Genomic DNA, 19,124 nt, shown 5'->3' on the forward strand with positions numbered 1-19,124 from the left:
AGAAACACTACTACTACTACTACTACTACTACTACTACTACTACTACTACTACTACTACTACTACTACTACTACTACTACTACTACTACTACTACTATACAACAGCTGGCACTACTACTACTACCGTACCACCACCACTACCTCCTCCCTAACTACCACCACCTCTACTACATACCACTACCACCACCACCACCACCACCACTACCACCACTGTTCCTTTGCCAATGAACTTACCTTCTGCCGAAGTAAGTCACAAATCTGATCACGTCTTGATCACAGCATAGCCTGGTAGCCATATTGTTCGGCCCAATGGTCATGCTCTTTAACTTCCATCTGTTATTTTGTCAGTGTTGTACAGCGCTTGCAACTGCAAAAGGTCACATGAGCGCGCGGGCAGTTTGGTAGGAATTAATTTCAAATTTTGCCCTGGTGGCAGCTGAAGCCTACCCTTATCGATTTTGGACCCCAAGTGATCTTTAATTTTAACGTGCGCATCTTGCACACAGGACGTCCGAGTTTTTTTCGCCTTTATCCGAGAAAGTCATGTGTTAGATCTTACCTACCATAAGATCAGGGGTGTGGCTGAAAGACAGCAGTAAGAAGGAGCCAGGGAGTAACAGTAGAAAGGCTGCACAAAGAGCCAGGAGTCCAGAGGAGGGGGAAAAGGAATGTAGGGGGAGGGGGGGGGCTGAAAGTGGAGACAAAAACAGATGACAGAACAAGGTTAGAGAGATGGAAAGGAGGTGAAAGGAGAACATTTTCAGAGAAGACAATTTTGCATCGCTGTCAGGTTTCGAACCTGGGACCTATTGAATGAGAGGCGAACACCGTAACCTGTAGACCATGAGATCCCCCAACAATCACCGGATCTCGAGCAAAACAAAATTATGAAGAATGACACAAGGAAGCTGTACAACTTTACTGTTTGTACATTTCCAATATTAACACACTCCGTTGTATTTTTGAGAACCGTCCATTTTTCGGCAAAAATACTGAAAGTTTTTTCCTCACATCGACTGGCTCTAGAGTGACAGTTGTTGGGAATCCATTATGGTTTTGTTTGTTTGTTTGTTTGTTTGTTTGTTTGTTTGTTTGTTTGTTTGTTTGTTTGTTCGAGTAAAGAGAAGTACATGTACATCGACACAATAATGGTCATTTAGTCTGGAGGAAAAAGTAAGACAGACACATAATGTTTTAGTTTTAGTAAGTGTTATACGGCACTTGCAACACAACAAGTTCATATAGTGCCGAAGTTTAGAAGTGTTACAAGAGAGTAACAAGCACAAAAAAGAAGGAGGGGAGATAAAGACGATAGATGTTTGATAGGAAGGAAAAAGCAAACCACACTAGAGCACCCGCCAACCACCCACAGACACACATAAATACCAAAGGGAAAGTAAAGAAATATAATATATAGGACCTACCAGGGGCGCCCTCCAACCTCTCGTTAGACATCCTGCTACATCGAGAAAATTCTCGTCTTAAATTCCAGAGGCACTTTTTCGAACATTTCCTGTGGGTGTGGGTTGACATTTACTGGGAAGTCTTCAAATTGCAACGCAAGTTGTCGTTATTATTGCAACACAGTCAAACGTCTCATCTGAATGCTGAAAGTAAAAGCCATGGTTTGGAAAGATTGGTGTCATTGCAAAAAATCTTTACCCGGAATAGTTTTAGTTTTAGCTTTAGTAAGAGTTTTACGGCACTTGCAACTCAATAAGGTCATATAATTGCCGAAGAGTAGATTACGTGTTACAAGAGAGTAACATGCTCAAAAAAGAAGGAGGGGGGATAAGGATGACAGATGTTTGATAGGAAAGAAGGAGCAAAACACACCAGAGCACCCCCAACCACCCACTTACCCGGAATGAAACAAAATCCACATTATCATATTATATAACTTATAGTGTTTCTGTTTGCCGGTACATTATAGTCATGTGAATGACACCAAACAAAAACAAGATTTCTTCTGTACACAAACAACAACAACAACAACAACAACAACGTCAACAATAGCAACAACAATAACAACAGCAACGACAGCAAAAAGAATACCATCATCATAATAATAATTACATATTTTTTAATGATTCTATTCCAGCTGCCGAATGTGCCAAGAAGCTGAAAAACCTAAAGGATTCTATGAGAGCCCAGGTGGCAAAACTCCCAAAAACTAAGTATGGATTACCAGCCTTCGAATCCAGTGACAACATCACGTGGCCATTTTTCAAACGGATGCTATTTATGAAGAACGAATTCCTCGGGCGAAAAATTGTTCCATCAAGCCTTGTGGAGTTCGATGAAGTTGAAGATCAAGAAGACGCCAGTGAAGCAGAGCAGATGGACAATACTGATGAGGAGCCTGGCATAACTTATACTGTTTCTGAGCTTTCTCCTGAGCAAAGTACCTCGTCTGATACACCCCAAATACCTACCACACAAGACACTTGTAGGGTTTGTGATCAATCCTTGAATTCTTCGACAGCGACAACAAACACACACAACAAACGTAGACGTCTTCATAATCATTCCACTGATTTTGATTTTGAGGACGAGAGGAAACCGGTAGTCCTGGACAGAGTTACTACGACAGATGAACTCGACACATTTGCCTTGGATATAGCGAACGATTTGAGAAAAATAAAAGATCCCCTCAAGCTCATGCAGGCCAAAGCTGGCATCCGTCGCATAGCAGAGGAATTTGTGATGAACGAACTAACTTCAACTTCATAGGACGAGATCGACCACAACCAGACCTACACAAAAGAATCGCGCCTTAACCTTTTGCATTACTTATCAGACGACAGAGAGTATTCAGTCTTATTCTCAGTTTTCCTGATTCCTTTGTCCCTAGATCACCTGCATCATAGTTATTTTTTTAAAATGTTTCATTAAATGTTTGAATGATTTTCTATGCCTTTGATTGGTTGACTGATTTATTGTAGACTGATACAGTGCACTTTCACAACGAAATGCTGTGCCACCTTGGTGCTAAAGGAAAAGAAGTTCTTCTTTCCCTGATAAACACCACGTGGAGAACGAGTGGAATACGAAAGGCATGGAGGATCGCCCAGATTACACCACTCCTGAAAAATGGGAAACCACCTGGAGAAGCGAAAAGCTACCGACCCATCTCATTAACATCATGTATCGGTAAGCTTGCGGAAAGAATGATAAACAACCATCTCTACTGGTACCTGGAAAATACTAACAGCTTAAACCCACACCAAGCAGGCTTCAGAAAAAGCAGCAACACAGAAGATCAACTTTTTAAACTGAGTCAAAACATCCAGGATGGATTTCAGGAGAGTAAACACACTGTCGCCATCTTTGTAGATCTCCAACAGGCGTACGACAGAGTGTGGAGAAAAGGCCTACTCATGAAATTGATGGACCTCAGGATACATGGCAAACTTTACAAATGGATCAAGTTCTTCCTGTCGGATCGAAACATTGAAACCAAGGTAAACAATGCCCACTCGTCTAGAGAAGTACTCGAGGAAGGCCTACCTCAAGGTTCCGGTCTGAGTTGCACTTTGTTCCTGATCTTCTTTAATGATGTAACGAACGTGCTGAAATCAGAAAAGACTTTATGCCGATGATCTTGCTCTCTGGCAGACACATCACAGCACGATAGTAGGAGCAGGGAAATTAAATGAAGACCTCAAGAGGCTCCATAATTACTGTCAGAAATTGAAACTTAAAATAAACTGCACGAAAACAGTATACACCATCTTCACGAAGAGCCATAAAGCAGCCAAAGAAAATCTCAAACTAAAGATAGGAAATGAAAGTCTCCCCAAAGAAGAACATCCAACTTACCTAGGAGTCAAACTTGACCATAAGCTAACCATGAAAAGCCAAGTGGAGAACATAAGGAACAAGGCAAAAAAAAAGACTCCAACTTTTAAAGAAACTCGCAAGCAGTTCATGGGGATCAGACAAACAAACTCTGAGAGCTCTATACCTGGGTTATGTCCGATCTTCCCTGGAATACAGCAATAGCCTACTCACTATGTGCAGTACAACTACTTGCAACACCCTTGACAAGGTCCAAAACAATGCCCTTCGTTTTATAAATGGAGGCATGAGATCCACACCTACCGCCACGTGCGAAATCCTTGCAAATGTTGAACCCCTGGGAATCCGCAGAGATAAAGCAGTTTTGGAGCTACATGAAAGAACTAAAAGAATGTGCCCCAACCACCCAAACAGGAAATTAGTAGAAACATGGAAACCAAAGAAACGAATTCAACAAAAGTCAATCATGCATCACATCACAGAACTAATGGAGAGCCACCATCTACCACAAAATAGAAAAGAAACCAAAAGAGTCAACCAAAACATCCCTCCCCACCTTTCTTTAAAAAAGCCAATCATTACAACATCTCTCAAAGACAAGAGCACAAAATCTTCAGACCCAGTGACGCTGATGCTTGCATCACATCAAACAATCGACAGCTATTCAGATGACTGGATACACATCTATACGGACGGCTCAGCATTCAAAGGCACAACCAAAGCCGGATATGGAATACTAATACAGTACCCAAATGGAAGTTCCAATGAGATCTCTGCAGCCTGTGGAGAGAAATGCAGCAACTACGATGCAGAAATGATGGCAATTGAAACAGCACTGTACCATCTCCGCCCAGTTTTTGACACTCATCCTGGAAAAGCACAGAGTATTGTGATTTTCTCTGACTCACTATCAGTATTACAAGCCATAGAAAAGGACCATCACCTAAACCAAGATTTGACCCATATACTGTTTGGATCCCATCATCTGATAACATTCTGTGGCATCAACCTAGTAATGCAGTGGGTCCCCGGACACTCAGACATACCTGGAAATGACAGAGCAGACACACTCGCCAAACGGGGATCTAGACAGGAACAACCCAACATTCCAACTTCATACAACACTGCAAAACAAATCATCAAAAGCAACAACAAACAAGATTGGATGAACAGGTGGGCCCTGGGAAAGACAGGCAGAGCAGTTTTCAAACATATGACCCCAACAAAAAGGAATGACAATATCAACCGCCTTCAGAGAAAGAAACAGACCACGGTCTTCCGCCTACGAACAGAACATATACAGCTCAACTTCCACTTGAACAGAATAAACCCGGAACTTCCCCCAATGTGTCCCTTGTGTGACTATGCATATGAGACTGTGGATCATCACCTGTTCCACTGTACAGCCCTAAATGACTTCAGAGCTACCCTTCTCCCTCCGAGACCTAACATTGACAACACACTCTATGGAACATTACAGCAACTGCAGCAGACCTGCACTTATCACTACATGGCATTGGACAGAAGGGCGAGAGCCCAGCTGTTGCTGGATCGATAACAACAACAACAACAACAACAACAACATACAGTGTACTTTTGATTCTCATGTGTGCATCCACCCACCCCTCCCTCTCATCTCAATCTTTCTCTTTCTTTCTTTCTCTCGCTCCCCCCCCCCCTCTCTCTCTCTCTCTCTCACACACACACACACACACACACACACACACACACACACACACACACACACACACTTTCTGTCTCTCTCCCCTCTCTCACTCATTCTCTCTCTTTCACTCACTCGCCCACTAGATTTTTAAAATTATATTCACCTACTTGCTCATTCCGACTCGCAAAACTTGTATTGTTGTCTGCTCTTTACTGTAACTTGTAAGGTCAAGTAAGCACCTCATCTTGTTGGATAAGAATGAACAATATATTAGAAGTCCCATTTGCTCGTTGAGCATCATGTTCACGATTTCCCTATGGTTGAAAATCTAGTAGGCAATTGGCGTTACGTTGCTACCCTGAAAAAATTTAAAATAATTCCAACCATAATGCCCTGGTGGATTCTGTGCAAAGAAATCCACCCCTTTCAATGTCTGCATCGATTTAAAAAGTAGGCCTACTCACAGAGTCTTTTCTTTGAACCATCAAGAAGTCAAGATGAGGGAACTGTACTTTTTTTTTATAAGTGTTTTATGGCACTCGCAACTGCTTAAGGTCATATGAGTGCGCGAGACACACTAAACATTTTCAATTTGTGGGAAATTTTGAATTTTGCAGGGCTGGCGGCCGAAGCCTACTTTTCGATTTTGGACCACCAAGGGATTTTTAACGTGCACACCTTGCACACACCGGACCTCCGAGACTTTTCGCCCTTATTCGAGAAGGCTAGGCGTTAGATGTTACTTACCAGCAGTAAGAAGGAGCCATGGAGTAACAGTAGAAAGACTGCAGAAAGAACCAGGAGTCCAGAGGAGGTGGAAAAGGGAGTTGGGGGGTGGAGGTAGAGAGTGGAAACGAAAACAGATGACATAACAAGGTTAGAGAAAGGAGCTGAAAGGAGAACATTTTCGGAGAAATATATCTTGTGTCGCTGTCAGGTTTCAAACCCGAGACCTACTGAATGAGAGGTGAACACCGTAACCTCTAGATCAAAAGATCCCCCATGTATGATTTATGAATTGGGTAATCTATAAACCTGTGTCTTCTGCCCAGGCAATTACATATATGTATATAATGTAAGAGTATCTCTGAAGATGCAAAAGACCATAACACATTCATCCCCTGATACATCCATTCACTACTCATCATGTAATTAAAAAATATATCTTGGTATTTTTGTTGTTGTTTCTGACCTTGCAACGATGTTATCTATTCTGTCTAGATTTACCTAATCTGTCTATGCAACTAAAGGGCCTTTTGTGTCCTTGGGAAAGGTGCTTTTCATGAATTTCCTTGGAGGGAATGGGTACCCTGCTAAAGGCAGCGAGAAATCTTGTCAGTTTGTTTTGAGAGTGTGAAATCCACAGCATGCACTGTATGATTCCTGGGAAGCTAAAAATGTTTCTTAGTGTTCTAGGGTCTGCTGTGCTAAAAATAGTGGCAAAGTGCATAGAGCATCTGTGGAGTGTGGATATATATTGTATGTTATATATTACTATTTGTTATTTTATTAATATTATTATTATTATAATTAATATTATAAATAACATTAACATGAAAACAGCTTTTTTTAGTAAGAGTTTTACGGCACTTGCAACACAATGTCATATTTAAGTGCCGAACATTAGAGGTGTTACAAGAGAGTAACACACAAAAAAGCAGGAGGAGAGATAAAGACGATAGTTGTTTGATAGGAAAGAAGGAGCAAACCACACCACAGCACCCGCCAACCACCCTCATGAAAACAACTTTAGCTCTAAACCCTTGTTTGTGATGCAGTTTGTGTTAAACCATTTTACACAATTATGCTTTCAGTGTGCTTTATAGAGTGGTAATTTTGTTTACTTACTGACTGTTTAAGTTTCTTCAAATTGTTACAGTCATCAACAGGTCATGAAAAAGGGAGAACTTTAAAGAACAACACAAATAATTTTACGATTCGTTGACATTACAAATTGTACAACGGAAACAAACCACTCACATTCAGCAAAATAAACAATACAGACAAAGTAGAAGCTTTTAATATATAATATTATATTATATTTAATTGCTGCGAAGCACCTTTCCATAAGTAAGACCATTGGGAAATTTAATTACATCATGTACATCAACTTTCAATATATCGCTGAACCATTGTCAGTTGTCACATTCTTAAGATTTTTCACACCCTGTACTGTAAAAGATGAGGAGTTGAGATCCACAATCAGTTTTCAGTACTTAAAAATGAGATTAACGGAGGCAACTGTACTGTTGTAAATTTTATATTTAATGTAGGCCTAGCCTAATTGAGCATGAGATCAAAAGGACTAAAGTCCTACTGAGCTGAATCTCCAAAAACCTTTCAATTACCCTTGGGAAGTTAAAACAATAAATAGGCCTACTGTACACACAAGATGGTGGTCTGACCGCATATATTATTATAAAGTGTAAAGGAGGGAACAATCCATGTTTGCAGAACTAGTAAATTCTGTGTCAGGGGCAACAGAAGAAAGTGTTACTGTTACTTTAGTCGGCATTCATCCTTTGGAATGAGTCTGGGTTGCCATGGAAGGGACAATTTTTTTGTGACCTCTAAATCTTATTAATCCCTACAGTGAGATGGTATACTGAGTGACAGTCTAAGACAAAATCGACACTTATAAAGGTAGGTAGAGAGCAATGTGCAGGGGCTGACTGTGCTGCTTTCAAACTGATGATTCTCAGATTCTTCTGATTTTGTTCAGAGTAGCCTACATCGGCTACGCAAATCCACACTTTGTAATTAAAGAAATAGAGAATGCAGATAAAAAATCTAAATGTGGAAAGAACTGGATTTGTTAAAACATAATAAGATGCTTTCTGTGCGCTTGGACTATATATATACAGATTTTGCTTAAAATAAATTTTCGCAACAGGACTACAATGCTAAATTTATGGACTCTATTGGGCTATTGTTCAGTCAGAAGGGGTTTTACATTGTGAAAACATATATGAACACTTTGTATCTTACCACATACATTAAAAAGAATGCAGATTGGGAAGCATTTATGCAATGTGTAGACATTACCATGAACATCATGTGTAAAGATAATCATAATATACATGGTGACAGCCGATATTCATACTTCTGAATTGGAATGCAAAATTATGTCACAATTTGTACACACATACACACCGAACAACTGAGATTCAACTCTTTCTGAATTTGGTGAATGAAGAAAATAAGCATGAGCATGGCATGAGAGGTTGATGTAAAAAATTAAATAGATCTCTACATGTGCATACTTGGCATTGTTAATTTTCATACAATGAAAGAAATATCTGACTTTTTACTTTATGATAAAGTGGATTGATATTCAAACCCTAAGTACAACAAGCATCTTAAACTTAAATGCAAAAAAAAAGGGGAAATAATAAACAAATTAATATTATAAATAAAAATATCGAAGTCTTTCTATGTGATCACAGACTTAAACTTAAACTTGGTACATAAATCTACAGATACAACAGAGACAGATGTGTCTGTAAAGTGACCTTTGGTGTCTAATGAGCGGTGTCCTGATGTTGAGTGGGGAGGGGGGGGGGGGGGCAGAGAGAGAGAGAGGGAGAGAGAGAGATCAACACTTGCCTTGTGTGTGGCAAAAGCACACATCACTTTTTTTAAAGTATGCAGCTGTTTTTTATGCCCCTATCGGCACAGTTAGATAATTAGAAAGGCAGGTTTCTGACTCAGCCTGAGAGGGACACAACATCCCAGCAGAAAAACAGGATACTCAATAAATATTGCTCCCCGCTCTGGAATCAAACTCAGGTCTCCTGCGTGCAACAACGAAGCACCTATCCACAACACAACACCACAGACACCGGTGCACATCACTTGCTTGGTACATCCATTACTGACTGGTTAACACTTTGCAGTCACACAGCCAGCAGTACAAAATACCCTATCTGGTCACCCAGCCAGGAGAGCGACTGCCACCGCCTTCTTGGGCCTGTGCATCATTGCACCAAGTGACTGCAAAGTATTAAATTAAACAAGTATGTGCTTCACTTCAAGCACTTCCAAGTGGTCATGGTTTTGCTTTGACTTGACAAAACGGCTGAAATTAAGCCCCAGGAACAACTTCGATGCTCAAAAGTGTTATCCCAGTTTTATTCATTGTAATTTTGAATATAATTTGTCAGTGCAGCTCTTTTCTTTTTTTTTTCTCTTCTGAAGAATTTTAAAATGCTCAAATCAAGTACATGGTAAGATTTTTAAAGCCATTTCAGGGTGTGTTGCAGAATTGCACAAATAACATGAACTAATTTCATCATAAAAATTGAACCACAATTTCCCATTTATATAAAAAAACAACAACAACCCCATGTAATCTAAAGTAACTTTTCAAATCAATTTCATAGATTATATAAAATTGTGTGTGATGATGTCCAAGTAAGGTTTAAAAGTATTTACAATGTACGTACATGCATACTATAGAAATGTGTTTTCTTTTTTATGAACAGTTACCACCCCGAATTCCACAGTTAAGTTGTAGAAAGGTTGTAGAGAAAAGGAGTGTGCAAAAAAACAAGGCAAAGAGCCTTATAACTGATGCAACATAGATGCTGAATAGGCCTATATGCTCAGATTTGGGCATCTTTGTTAGAAATAGAAATGCGCAAGTGATGAAAAATCACAGATTAAGGTGAAAATAAAAGGCATTTACCCTGTCAAACAGCACAGTTGAGTCCGCTAGATTAAATCCAAATCTGTTGGAAAATGCCAGATTTTCTTTGGTTATGCCAGGTCGCTCAAATAGTCATAGTAATTTATGATAATTGTCGATGGCCTACAATTGAGAATGCTGTGCTTGTAACAAATTTAACTTTTTGAAACTTTTTCATCATCTAACTTTTTCATCGATCATTCTAATTTGAGCTGAAGGTTATTAGTATTGGGCTTTGTCTTCCACTTCAATATTGTCAGCTTGGGCTTAATTATTATTCAGTGGAATGGTCACATCAAACAGATGAAAGAGTAAATCAACGAACTAAACAAGAAAGCCCAATAATGTCAGTGGCGCAACCCCCCCCCCCCCCCCCCACATTAAGTCCTGTGCTCATGTTAAAAGGGCATATGTGAATTAGCTTCACTGAGATGATAGGCTATGACCAACCAAAGATTGCGCCATTAGACCTACACAATGTATGTGAATGTGATAAACATAGGCAAACAGTGCAATGGCGATGCCTCTCTTTGCTGGCCAGCAACTGACACCCATGCATTCATGTATCTCTTGAAGCGTGTAAGACTTGATCAACTTCATTTCTTCAGGATTGCTTAGTGCAAGTTCACACAACATAACCCTCCAAATTCTTTTAGAAATGAGTGGGAGTATTTTGGCTGACTGATAGTTTTCTTACAAAGACAAAAAAAGAAAAAAATCAGGTATTTTATTTTCTTTCTGCTTCCTGCTGTTTTCTGATTAACTGTGTTCAAACTAAGCAGACTCCCCAGTATGTCTTGTGTAAAGTATATATATGATATCAGAATTTCAAGTCTTGCATTTGCTTGATTGTTAAACCAGCCATTCACACATGATGCCTCAAGCTATGGAACTTGGCAGCGATTCTAAAACACAATAAGAGACAACTGCATACGAGACAGATTGGACTATAACAACTCAATAAAAGGAATGAATAGTAGAAGAAATGAAAACATTGCATAACAAAAGTATTTAAGTTATATATATGGAAGTTCTGTCAACAACTGGGAATTAATATTGCATTCAACAGGGTCTCCTTGCATAAAGTTTACATTGCAGTTTTTGCCTGTCTGGAAGCCATCTTATTTTGTGTTATTAACTTCTACACTGTAATTAGTGTTAGCAGCAGTCCTCTCCGTAAAGCTTCCCAGCAGTGAAATATTAGTAACATCAGTATAATAATATGCACAACATATTTTTGGCATTGCATAAAAACTCGCCCAAAATCATTGATTGATGTGTATAATGGAAAATGTAGTATGGTATAGTTGTTGGAATGCTTTGTTCAACTTATATATATAGAAACTTGTCATGGATTTGCAGGAACACAACAATATAATTCAGAATTCATACAGAGGCCTAAAATAAAGAATATTATATGATACAAACTGGACCCTTTATTCCCCAGGCACAAGTGGCTGAACACATAATGTTGTATGGCAAGTCCCTTGAGACAAGATCAATGACTTCATTGCACAATTCTTCAGGTTGAAACAGTTTCTAAACATACCTATCATCAGTATAGAACAACTGTGGGACACATTTTTTCTCAAGCCTGGAAGGCCACATATAAAAAAAAGGGGTTCCAAAAAAATAAAAAGAAAGGAATTGATAAAGTACATTGCAATGCTTCCAGTAAAGAGGAGTGTATCACAGTATAGGTAGCTAGCTAAGAATAAGTAAATGAAACATTTCCCTTTTGATATGCATGAATGTAGGCTACAATTATTGACAAAAATATTAAACATGATACAAAGGGGAATTATTTATTCTAAATTATTTACACAATATATTACATGAAACTGAGATCATCACAATGCGAGGAATTGGGGGCAGAGGGAGCTTGGGTCTCGTAATCTGGACTTTTGTTTTTAGTTTCCATTTTATTTCATTTCAGCCTGCAAACTCTCCTTCTATGGAAATTATCTTCCACAGCATCCCTTCTTGTTTGGGGTCTCTACCAATTTCAATCCATCTTCCATTCTCTTGTCTTCTTTTTCCTGGAGCCAACTGGGAGAAAAAAGGACAAAGAATTAAAACATCTTGATATTAATATTATGCAAATGGTGCACCAAAGCAAATTGTAGAGATCAAAAGCAAATCAATGAGAACTGATACTATGTTATAAAACTTTAAAACAGAACAACACATATGAACTTGACCACCTGGATAAATACATATATCCTATCAGGCAACATTATGTGAAGACGCTAAGGGAAAAACCAGGTAAGTCACAATTAAAATAGGTACCAGAAATTAAATTTTCAAAGTAGCTGTATGCCAAATTTATCTATTCCTTATGAAAGGCCTTTATCTCCTCAGCATTTTTGTACCATTCTTCAACCTCTCAGTCAATTTTTAAGAAAATTGTAGTTGTTTAAAATTTGATAAAATTTGTTAAAGTCGAACTGGCTGCAACCCCATGTTTGAGAGGTAATAAAAGAGCACCAAGTGCACCAAACATCATTAACAGAGTACAATCACTATAACATAGATATGTAGCCTATTTTTTTCCAAGACTGTAAGTACATTACAAAACAATATTTTATCACCTCAAACATGATGATCTGTCGTTATTTCGACAAAAACACCGAGCGATAATCTGGCCGGCGCGGCACCGGCCCCCGCGGCGAGTGAGTCGTCTCCATTACTGTAGTGTATCGTGTGCTCCCCACGTGGGGGGTCACATGCTTTGCGAGTTTCGCGGAAGGATTGATGAAAAATAGTTCCATGCCGATTACTTTATTCTAATAGAAAAAAAGAACTGATCTTTCTACTACTACCGGTATTTTACATATTTTATGTAAAAAATGATCTTTCAAAACTTTGACGGTATTTTTAAAGGCTTTTTATTTAAACACCAAAGTCCAAAAATATTTCACGGAAAAACCCACTCAAAGCTCTACAGTCCTCTGCAAATGAAAAGACGGTATTTAATCATCGATCTTCCCGCGAGGCATTTGAAAGCACCCATGTCATTCTTTTAACCGGCCGACTACACATTCCGACAGCGAGGGGCTTCGCTTTCGTCGGTGATTCTCCAGCTCCTAATAATCGGACACATAAATAACTTACACTATTGTAACGAGGAAAAGCGGAACTTTTACAAGGTGTACAGCATTTGGTGTGTTATAGCGAAAGAGCAAAGAAACAGCGATCTGAATTACCCTGATTTCACCAATACGACGCACTCGGAAGGCTGTGAGGGCCCGCGAGGCCGTGGTTTACGCTACCTAATTAAAAAAAAAAGATTTTCCCCTCAAGCTGCAGGTAAGGGGGGGGGGGGGGGTGAAGAGAAAGGGGGGTAGGAGGGGGAAGGGGGGGGGGAGAACAAGGATACCATATACACACACTAGAGGGAGGGGGTCTACCACCTGCTTATTACATCAAGAATGGTTCAATAACAGACTCTATTGCTTTTCAAAACCTTCAACACTAACACATTTAGAACAAATTTTAACGTTTAAAAAATTGGGATCTTTACTTTACCTGGTAAATGCTTCCATAGCCTCTTGAATGTTTGCCCCAGATTTTGCACTGGTTTCATAGAAGATAGCTTCATATTCCTGAGGAAAGAAGTCGAGAATTTAGAGGTCGATCATTCTTATATGGCAATGCATTTCAAAATGATCAAAACAAGTAAATAGATCTCTCTCTCTCTCTCTCTCTCTATCTATCTCTCTCTAACTAAAAATTTCAAGTTCAAGAATGACTCACTTATGATTCAAACTATTCCATGTCTGCCTACACTGCAGTCAGTCCAGCATGATACCAGTCGCACTAATACAGTGTTGTATAACTTTTGCTCCATTGCAACAGGCCTACTTAACTAAAAAAAACACTTTATTATCATTGTCATTACAGCAACTTTCAGAAGTTAATTCTTGACACCATCAGGAATGGATACTGTAAACATGTTGGGTATTGACAAATTACATTGATTATTTCGAAGATCTTTTTTAATTAGAGGCTATATAATGACAAAGACTACCGGTAGGCCTACCCTAAGTGGGAATATAGAATGTGATTCTAACGATCATATGAATGTTAGTAATATTTATGGCTCAGGAGCTCAGGTCTCAAAGGGTTAAAGAGATATCAGACAGGGAATGGCAAATTGTATGAGCTACCTGTGATTTCGATTTTTCATATTTGTGTTATCTGTGCTGACTATAATACTTTGGAATGTAATGCCAGTCTTCTTTCATCTCTTCTCCCATTTTGTTCACTCATAACACATAACCAAGAGCTCTGCCTTTGGAATTAACTACTGAATTACAGTCTTGCAGGGCCATATATGTATTGAAATGTATAAAATTGAACACTCTGATGTGATTACAGTTCACCGTGGAGTGCACCATTTGATTTGATTTAGAACCAAATATGAGGCCTCGTGGTGAAATCAGGTGCTCGTCAATTTTTGGGCAGGTGGAGTAGTTTGTATCAACATAAAGCTTGTTCATTTGCTTTCAATTTTTAAAAAAAAATCCATTTTACTTCAGATACAAGTCGAGATATCAGCAATTGAAGGAGGTGGGAATCACCTGGTTCCAGAGGCAAAATTAGGAAGAAAATTGCCACCAAAGTTTAGTTATTTCATTAGCTTCAGAGTCTGTGGAAACTGAAAATTAAAATTTTTTGTGCCTTTAATCAATGTTTTTCAATAAAATCCACGCAGAAATGTGTTCTTTAATGGACATAGAAGGCGTTGAGCTAAAAAAACCCCCAAAAATTCAATAAAAATTCCAAAACCTGTTTAAAAAATGCGTTTCTTCACTTTCATTATTTTGACAAGCGTCTGATTTCACCACACTGTCTAACAAATGAAGGACAATGAGGGAGGAGGCTGCATGCACACTCGGCAATAATGAAACTGATGTCTTCATTTGCGTGCCCTTGTTGCACTCCAGGGCAACAAAGTTTTTCTAAAGGGTAAAAAGTGGCAGCTACGACAGTACACAGTCTATGATATTAACATTCCTACATAAACAGAGGTCCTTACATCAGCGAGAAGCATCCCATCCTTTTCCTTGACCGGCCTGTGAGAGTCATCCTCCGTTACATCAAGTTTGTTTCCTAGTAGAGCAATCACAGTTCCTGGTTCCACTTGCGTCTAGGGACAGAAAATTCAGTTGATATTATAGAGATAATATAAATGTTTTCCTCCATTTGTACAGTCATACAATCAGAATTGAGAACATGCTAAAAGGGAGGTGACTATTTACATATATATATATATAGGTTGTTGTTGTTGTTGTTGTTAGCGATCCAGTAGCATCTGAGCATTAACTCTTCTGCATGATGCCATTCCGTAATAGCTGCATGTCTGTTCTAATTGTTGTCTTGAAGAGCAGAGGCAATTAGATGTGTGGGGTAGCTTGGGAAGAAAACATCCCTTTAAATCAGTTAGTTTTGTATAGAAGAACAGATGATGTTCCACTGTCTCTGAGGGGTAGTCACATAATGGGCAGGCAGCAGACTTCTTTACTCCAATTCAGTTGAGATGCTGGTTGAGGGGTACATGTTGTGTTCTAAGTTGGAAGATTATGGATTGATCTCCCCTCCTCAACTCATTGATTGGATCTTTGACCAGTGTTTTATTCATATATATATATAGGTTGTATAATGAAAGTTCAAAATATTAATTTTAACAGGCGAGAGTCCTCGTACAGTTATCTCCTTACTTACAATAAACTACTACCAGCATTTCTGTTACATGAGGTAGAGGAAGCTTCTTATCAGATCTGCCTTCCCTGGCGACATGGAGCGAGAGGACTACTGTTATTTCCCTTTTAACATGGAGTTTCCAACTTTCCTTGCCCAACTAACTTGCATGTATAGTTCAGTTGTTTCATAACTTCTAAATATGTCACCTGAACCTAAGCGGACTTGAACAATATAAATAATATATAAAATATATATTTGACTTGCCAACTGATTTTCTTCAAAATTTCTTGTCATAAAAAATCAGATTCTGCTTGCATAATAGAAATAAAGCATGCTTTTTGAGCACTACTATGCAAAACAATGAAAGATTTCGAAAATTTAATATGCTTTCAGAATGTAGGCCTATTAATAGTACATCTATCCCCACAAAGGACAAAATAACAAGAACAGAAAATACTATGGGTTTTTTTGGTGACAACAAAACACAAGAGTCATTTCTTTTCTCCCTTTACCTGAACACATCCCATCCAGTTGCGGACACTCATGAAACTTTTCTCCGAAGTGACATCGTACATAACTATGACCCCATCAGCTTTCCGGAAATAGGCATTAGTCAGAGAGCGGTACCGCTCCTGGCCCGCTGTGTCCCAGAGCTGCAGGATGCATGTCGTGTTCCGAGAATCCATCGTCTTTATTTGAAAGTCCACACCTGCAGAAATCCAAGCACAGACAAAAACATTGTTCACCATATTGAAGTAATTTTATTTTTTTTTGTTTAAATAAATGTCCTATGTCAGACAAGCCTTCCACAGATAATCACACCACAACAATCAGTGCTGATCATTATCATTAACCTGTCGAAAATAAAAGTTTCACCTTCAATTAGTAAATGAAAGCTGAAATCACGGTTACATTTTTCACATTTCCCTCGTTATGTCTATAACAAGTAATCACTCTTAATATGAACACAAAGGTAAGTCCCCCAAACAACACGATTAGATCACTAAGGAGGCAGGCTTCTGACCCTGCCAAAATAGTATGGTAAAAAGACCAACTTTTATGAAAGGCTCATATCACAATGACATTACACTCCAAACTAAGATCATATAGATTACATAACTGCATTCCTTTTGGAACATAAATAAAAGTACACATCAATTCATTATTCTACAGTGTAGGCAGATCTATTAATATACGCTATTAGATCTTTGCCTTCACTAAATGCGTTGCTCACATTTATTATGTAAACACACTTTTTAAAAAATCCCTTGCCCAGTTATACGAGGACGCCATCTATTAGCAGAAAAAAGTGCATATGACAGTGTCTAATAGTACGTGCATACTTAGTATGACAAGTAACTGTTACAGAAAGAGATTCGAGGATTATAGATGCAAGTCATTTATCTGAGAGCAATGAGGATTTTAGAAATAAAGGTGGGGATGAGTGATGATGTGGGATTGCGTTTAAGTAATGTCAATGTTAGTCCAATCTTCCTCTGCTCCAATGAGTCACGACGAACATGGGCACCCTCTATCCCATTCCCTACAGGAACCATCTTTACGATCACCGTGAAATTCCGAAATGGTGGGCAGTCTCTGCTACGGCGACATTGTTTGTATTAACCTATTCTATTCGGCCAAGACAAAAGTGTCTAGAGGAGCTAAGTGGGAAGAGAGTATAGTGGCAGGTATGTTAGGGTATTCGTAAGCAGATTATAGGTAGCAAGTTGACAAACAGATTATGAACTTTAAAAATGCAGCATTCTACTCCCTGATCATTTACCCTGAATATTATTTTCGCATTCTATTATACTTACGGAGATTCTGACACAGGATCCTCAAACCAGAGTCAAGTGGGCACAATTTACACATAATATTGAATCCCCTCACCTCAGGGGAAGCGATATGTAAACACACTTAAAATACACATCAGCTGCTCAGTATAAGACTGTCACTTTTTAAGCAGTAGAGATATAACCTATTGAAAACGAACCTATTGTAGCTGCAAAATTTGGTCTGAACTCTTGGTGGCAAAATCGATGAATGAAACTGCTCTTTCCGACTCCAGAGTCTCCAACAAAGACTACCTTAAAGATTCTCTGGGGCTTGACAACATTTGTTTCTGCCTGAAAAATTGAAAAACACAAAAAAGAATAAGTGCTTAATGCATGGGGAGAGGGGGGAGGGGGGGGTCTAAGGATTACTGATAATATTATTATGACTTGGAATTATTCTCATTGGTTAATGTATTGGTCATTGTATAGGTTTATTATTATACCCCTTTCAGCACTGAACGATCGTATAAGAGGCGGAACCTTCGAATTTAACATCCATCACCAATAGGACGGGGCCAAAAGGGTGGGAAGCCTTAAAAAAACTCCCCAAACCAACGCCAGTTCAGAACGACGTGCTGGGGATTCGAACCAGGTTCAACCGCTTCAAAACCCAACATGAGAATTATTCTAGAGTTCACAAAAATGATATAGAGGCCTAATGAGTAACCTACTTAGCTCATTCGCTACGCCGAGCCGTGGGGGGCGGCGCGGCTAAAGTGCCGTCAGTACGCTACGCCGCCCCCGGCGGCTCGAGAACCGACGCTCAATTTTAGCTTGGTTTCTATTCCAATCCACATATCCATGTTAAAATAAAGGTCATAATATAAAGTTGACTTCCGGGTCAAGCGTTTCCACCGAAAACTGGAAGTTTTGATTCAGTTTTGAAACACGATTTCGAAGTTTATGCGACATTGTTTTATCGCGAAGCCCAAATTATAGCCCAGACACTAGTCTTAGTACTTTACCACAACAAAATGTATCATTATTTTGCTCACTAAAGAAATGTAGGACTCTTCTTTATAATATTGATACTACTGGACTCAAATTGCCAGTGCACTGTAATTGCGAAATCAATATTTTTGAGTGTTAGATCTAGGCCTAGATCTAAATAGTCAAAAACAATTTTTCTCCCCAAAATCACTACTTTTTGGTGAATTTACTCAAAAAGTACCACCCAAGACATGTATAGGTTTTTTCCAAATGCAATTCTTAATAATTCCATATAAGATACGAGTGTTTTTTTCTGTTTGGGATCCTTTTTTCAAAATTATTTAAAAATTTATTTTTTTACAATATCGGAGGTTATGATCCAAATGTACAAATATTATGGAATGTATGTAAATAACTGCTCATTTTTCAATATTTTCCTGTTCTATATACAGTTATGGTTATTTTGATGTATAATTTGACTAGGTGCAAACATATTTTT

The 19,124-nt window shown here is 38.8% G+C and overlaps 2 protein-coding genes across 2 annotated transcripts in view; one reads left to right on the plus strand and one right to left on the minus strand.

Moving 5' to 3' along the window:
- The window catches only part of LOC106011113, a gene marked incomplete in the record, with an annotated part of 13,410 nt that extends 10,498 nt beyond the window's left edge, over positions 1-2,912 (plus strand). Inside the window, 1 exon segment of the mRNA XM_035968384.1 lies at positions 2,101-2,912. Coding sequence (XP_035824277.1) covers positions 2,101-2,733 — 633 coding nt within the window.
- Positions 2,913-7,480: 4,568 nt separating this feature from the next.
- Positions 7,481-19,124, minus strand: part of LOC101862782 (ras and EF-hand domain-containing protein) — a gene marked incomplete in the record, with an annotated part of 74,651 nt that continues 63,007 nt past the window's right edge. Inside the window, 5 exon segments of the mRNA XM_035968385.1 lie at positions 7,481-12,203; positions 13,683-13,759; positions 15,196-15,306; positions 16,373-16,569; positions 17,854-17,986. Coding sequence (XP_035824278.1) covers positions 12,116-12,203; positions 13,683-13,759; positions 15,196-15,306; positions 16,373-16,569; positions 17,854-17,986 — 606 coding nt within the window.

The sequence above is a fragment of the Aplysia californica genome, unplaced genomic scaffold (genome assembly GCF_000002075.1).
Source record: "Aplysia californica isolate F4 #8 unplaced genomic scaffold, AplCal3.0 scaffold00056, whole genome shotgun sequence".
Classification (NCBI taxonomy): Eukaryota; Metazoa; Mollusca; class Gastropoda; order Aplysiida; family Aplysiidae; genus Aplysia; species Aplysia californica.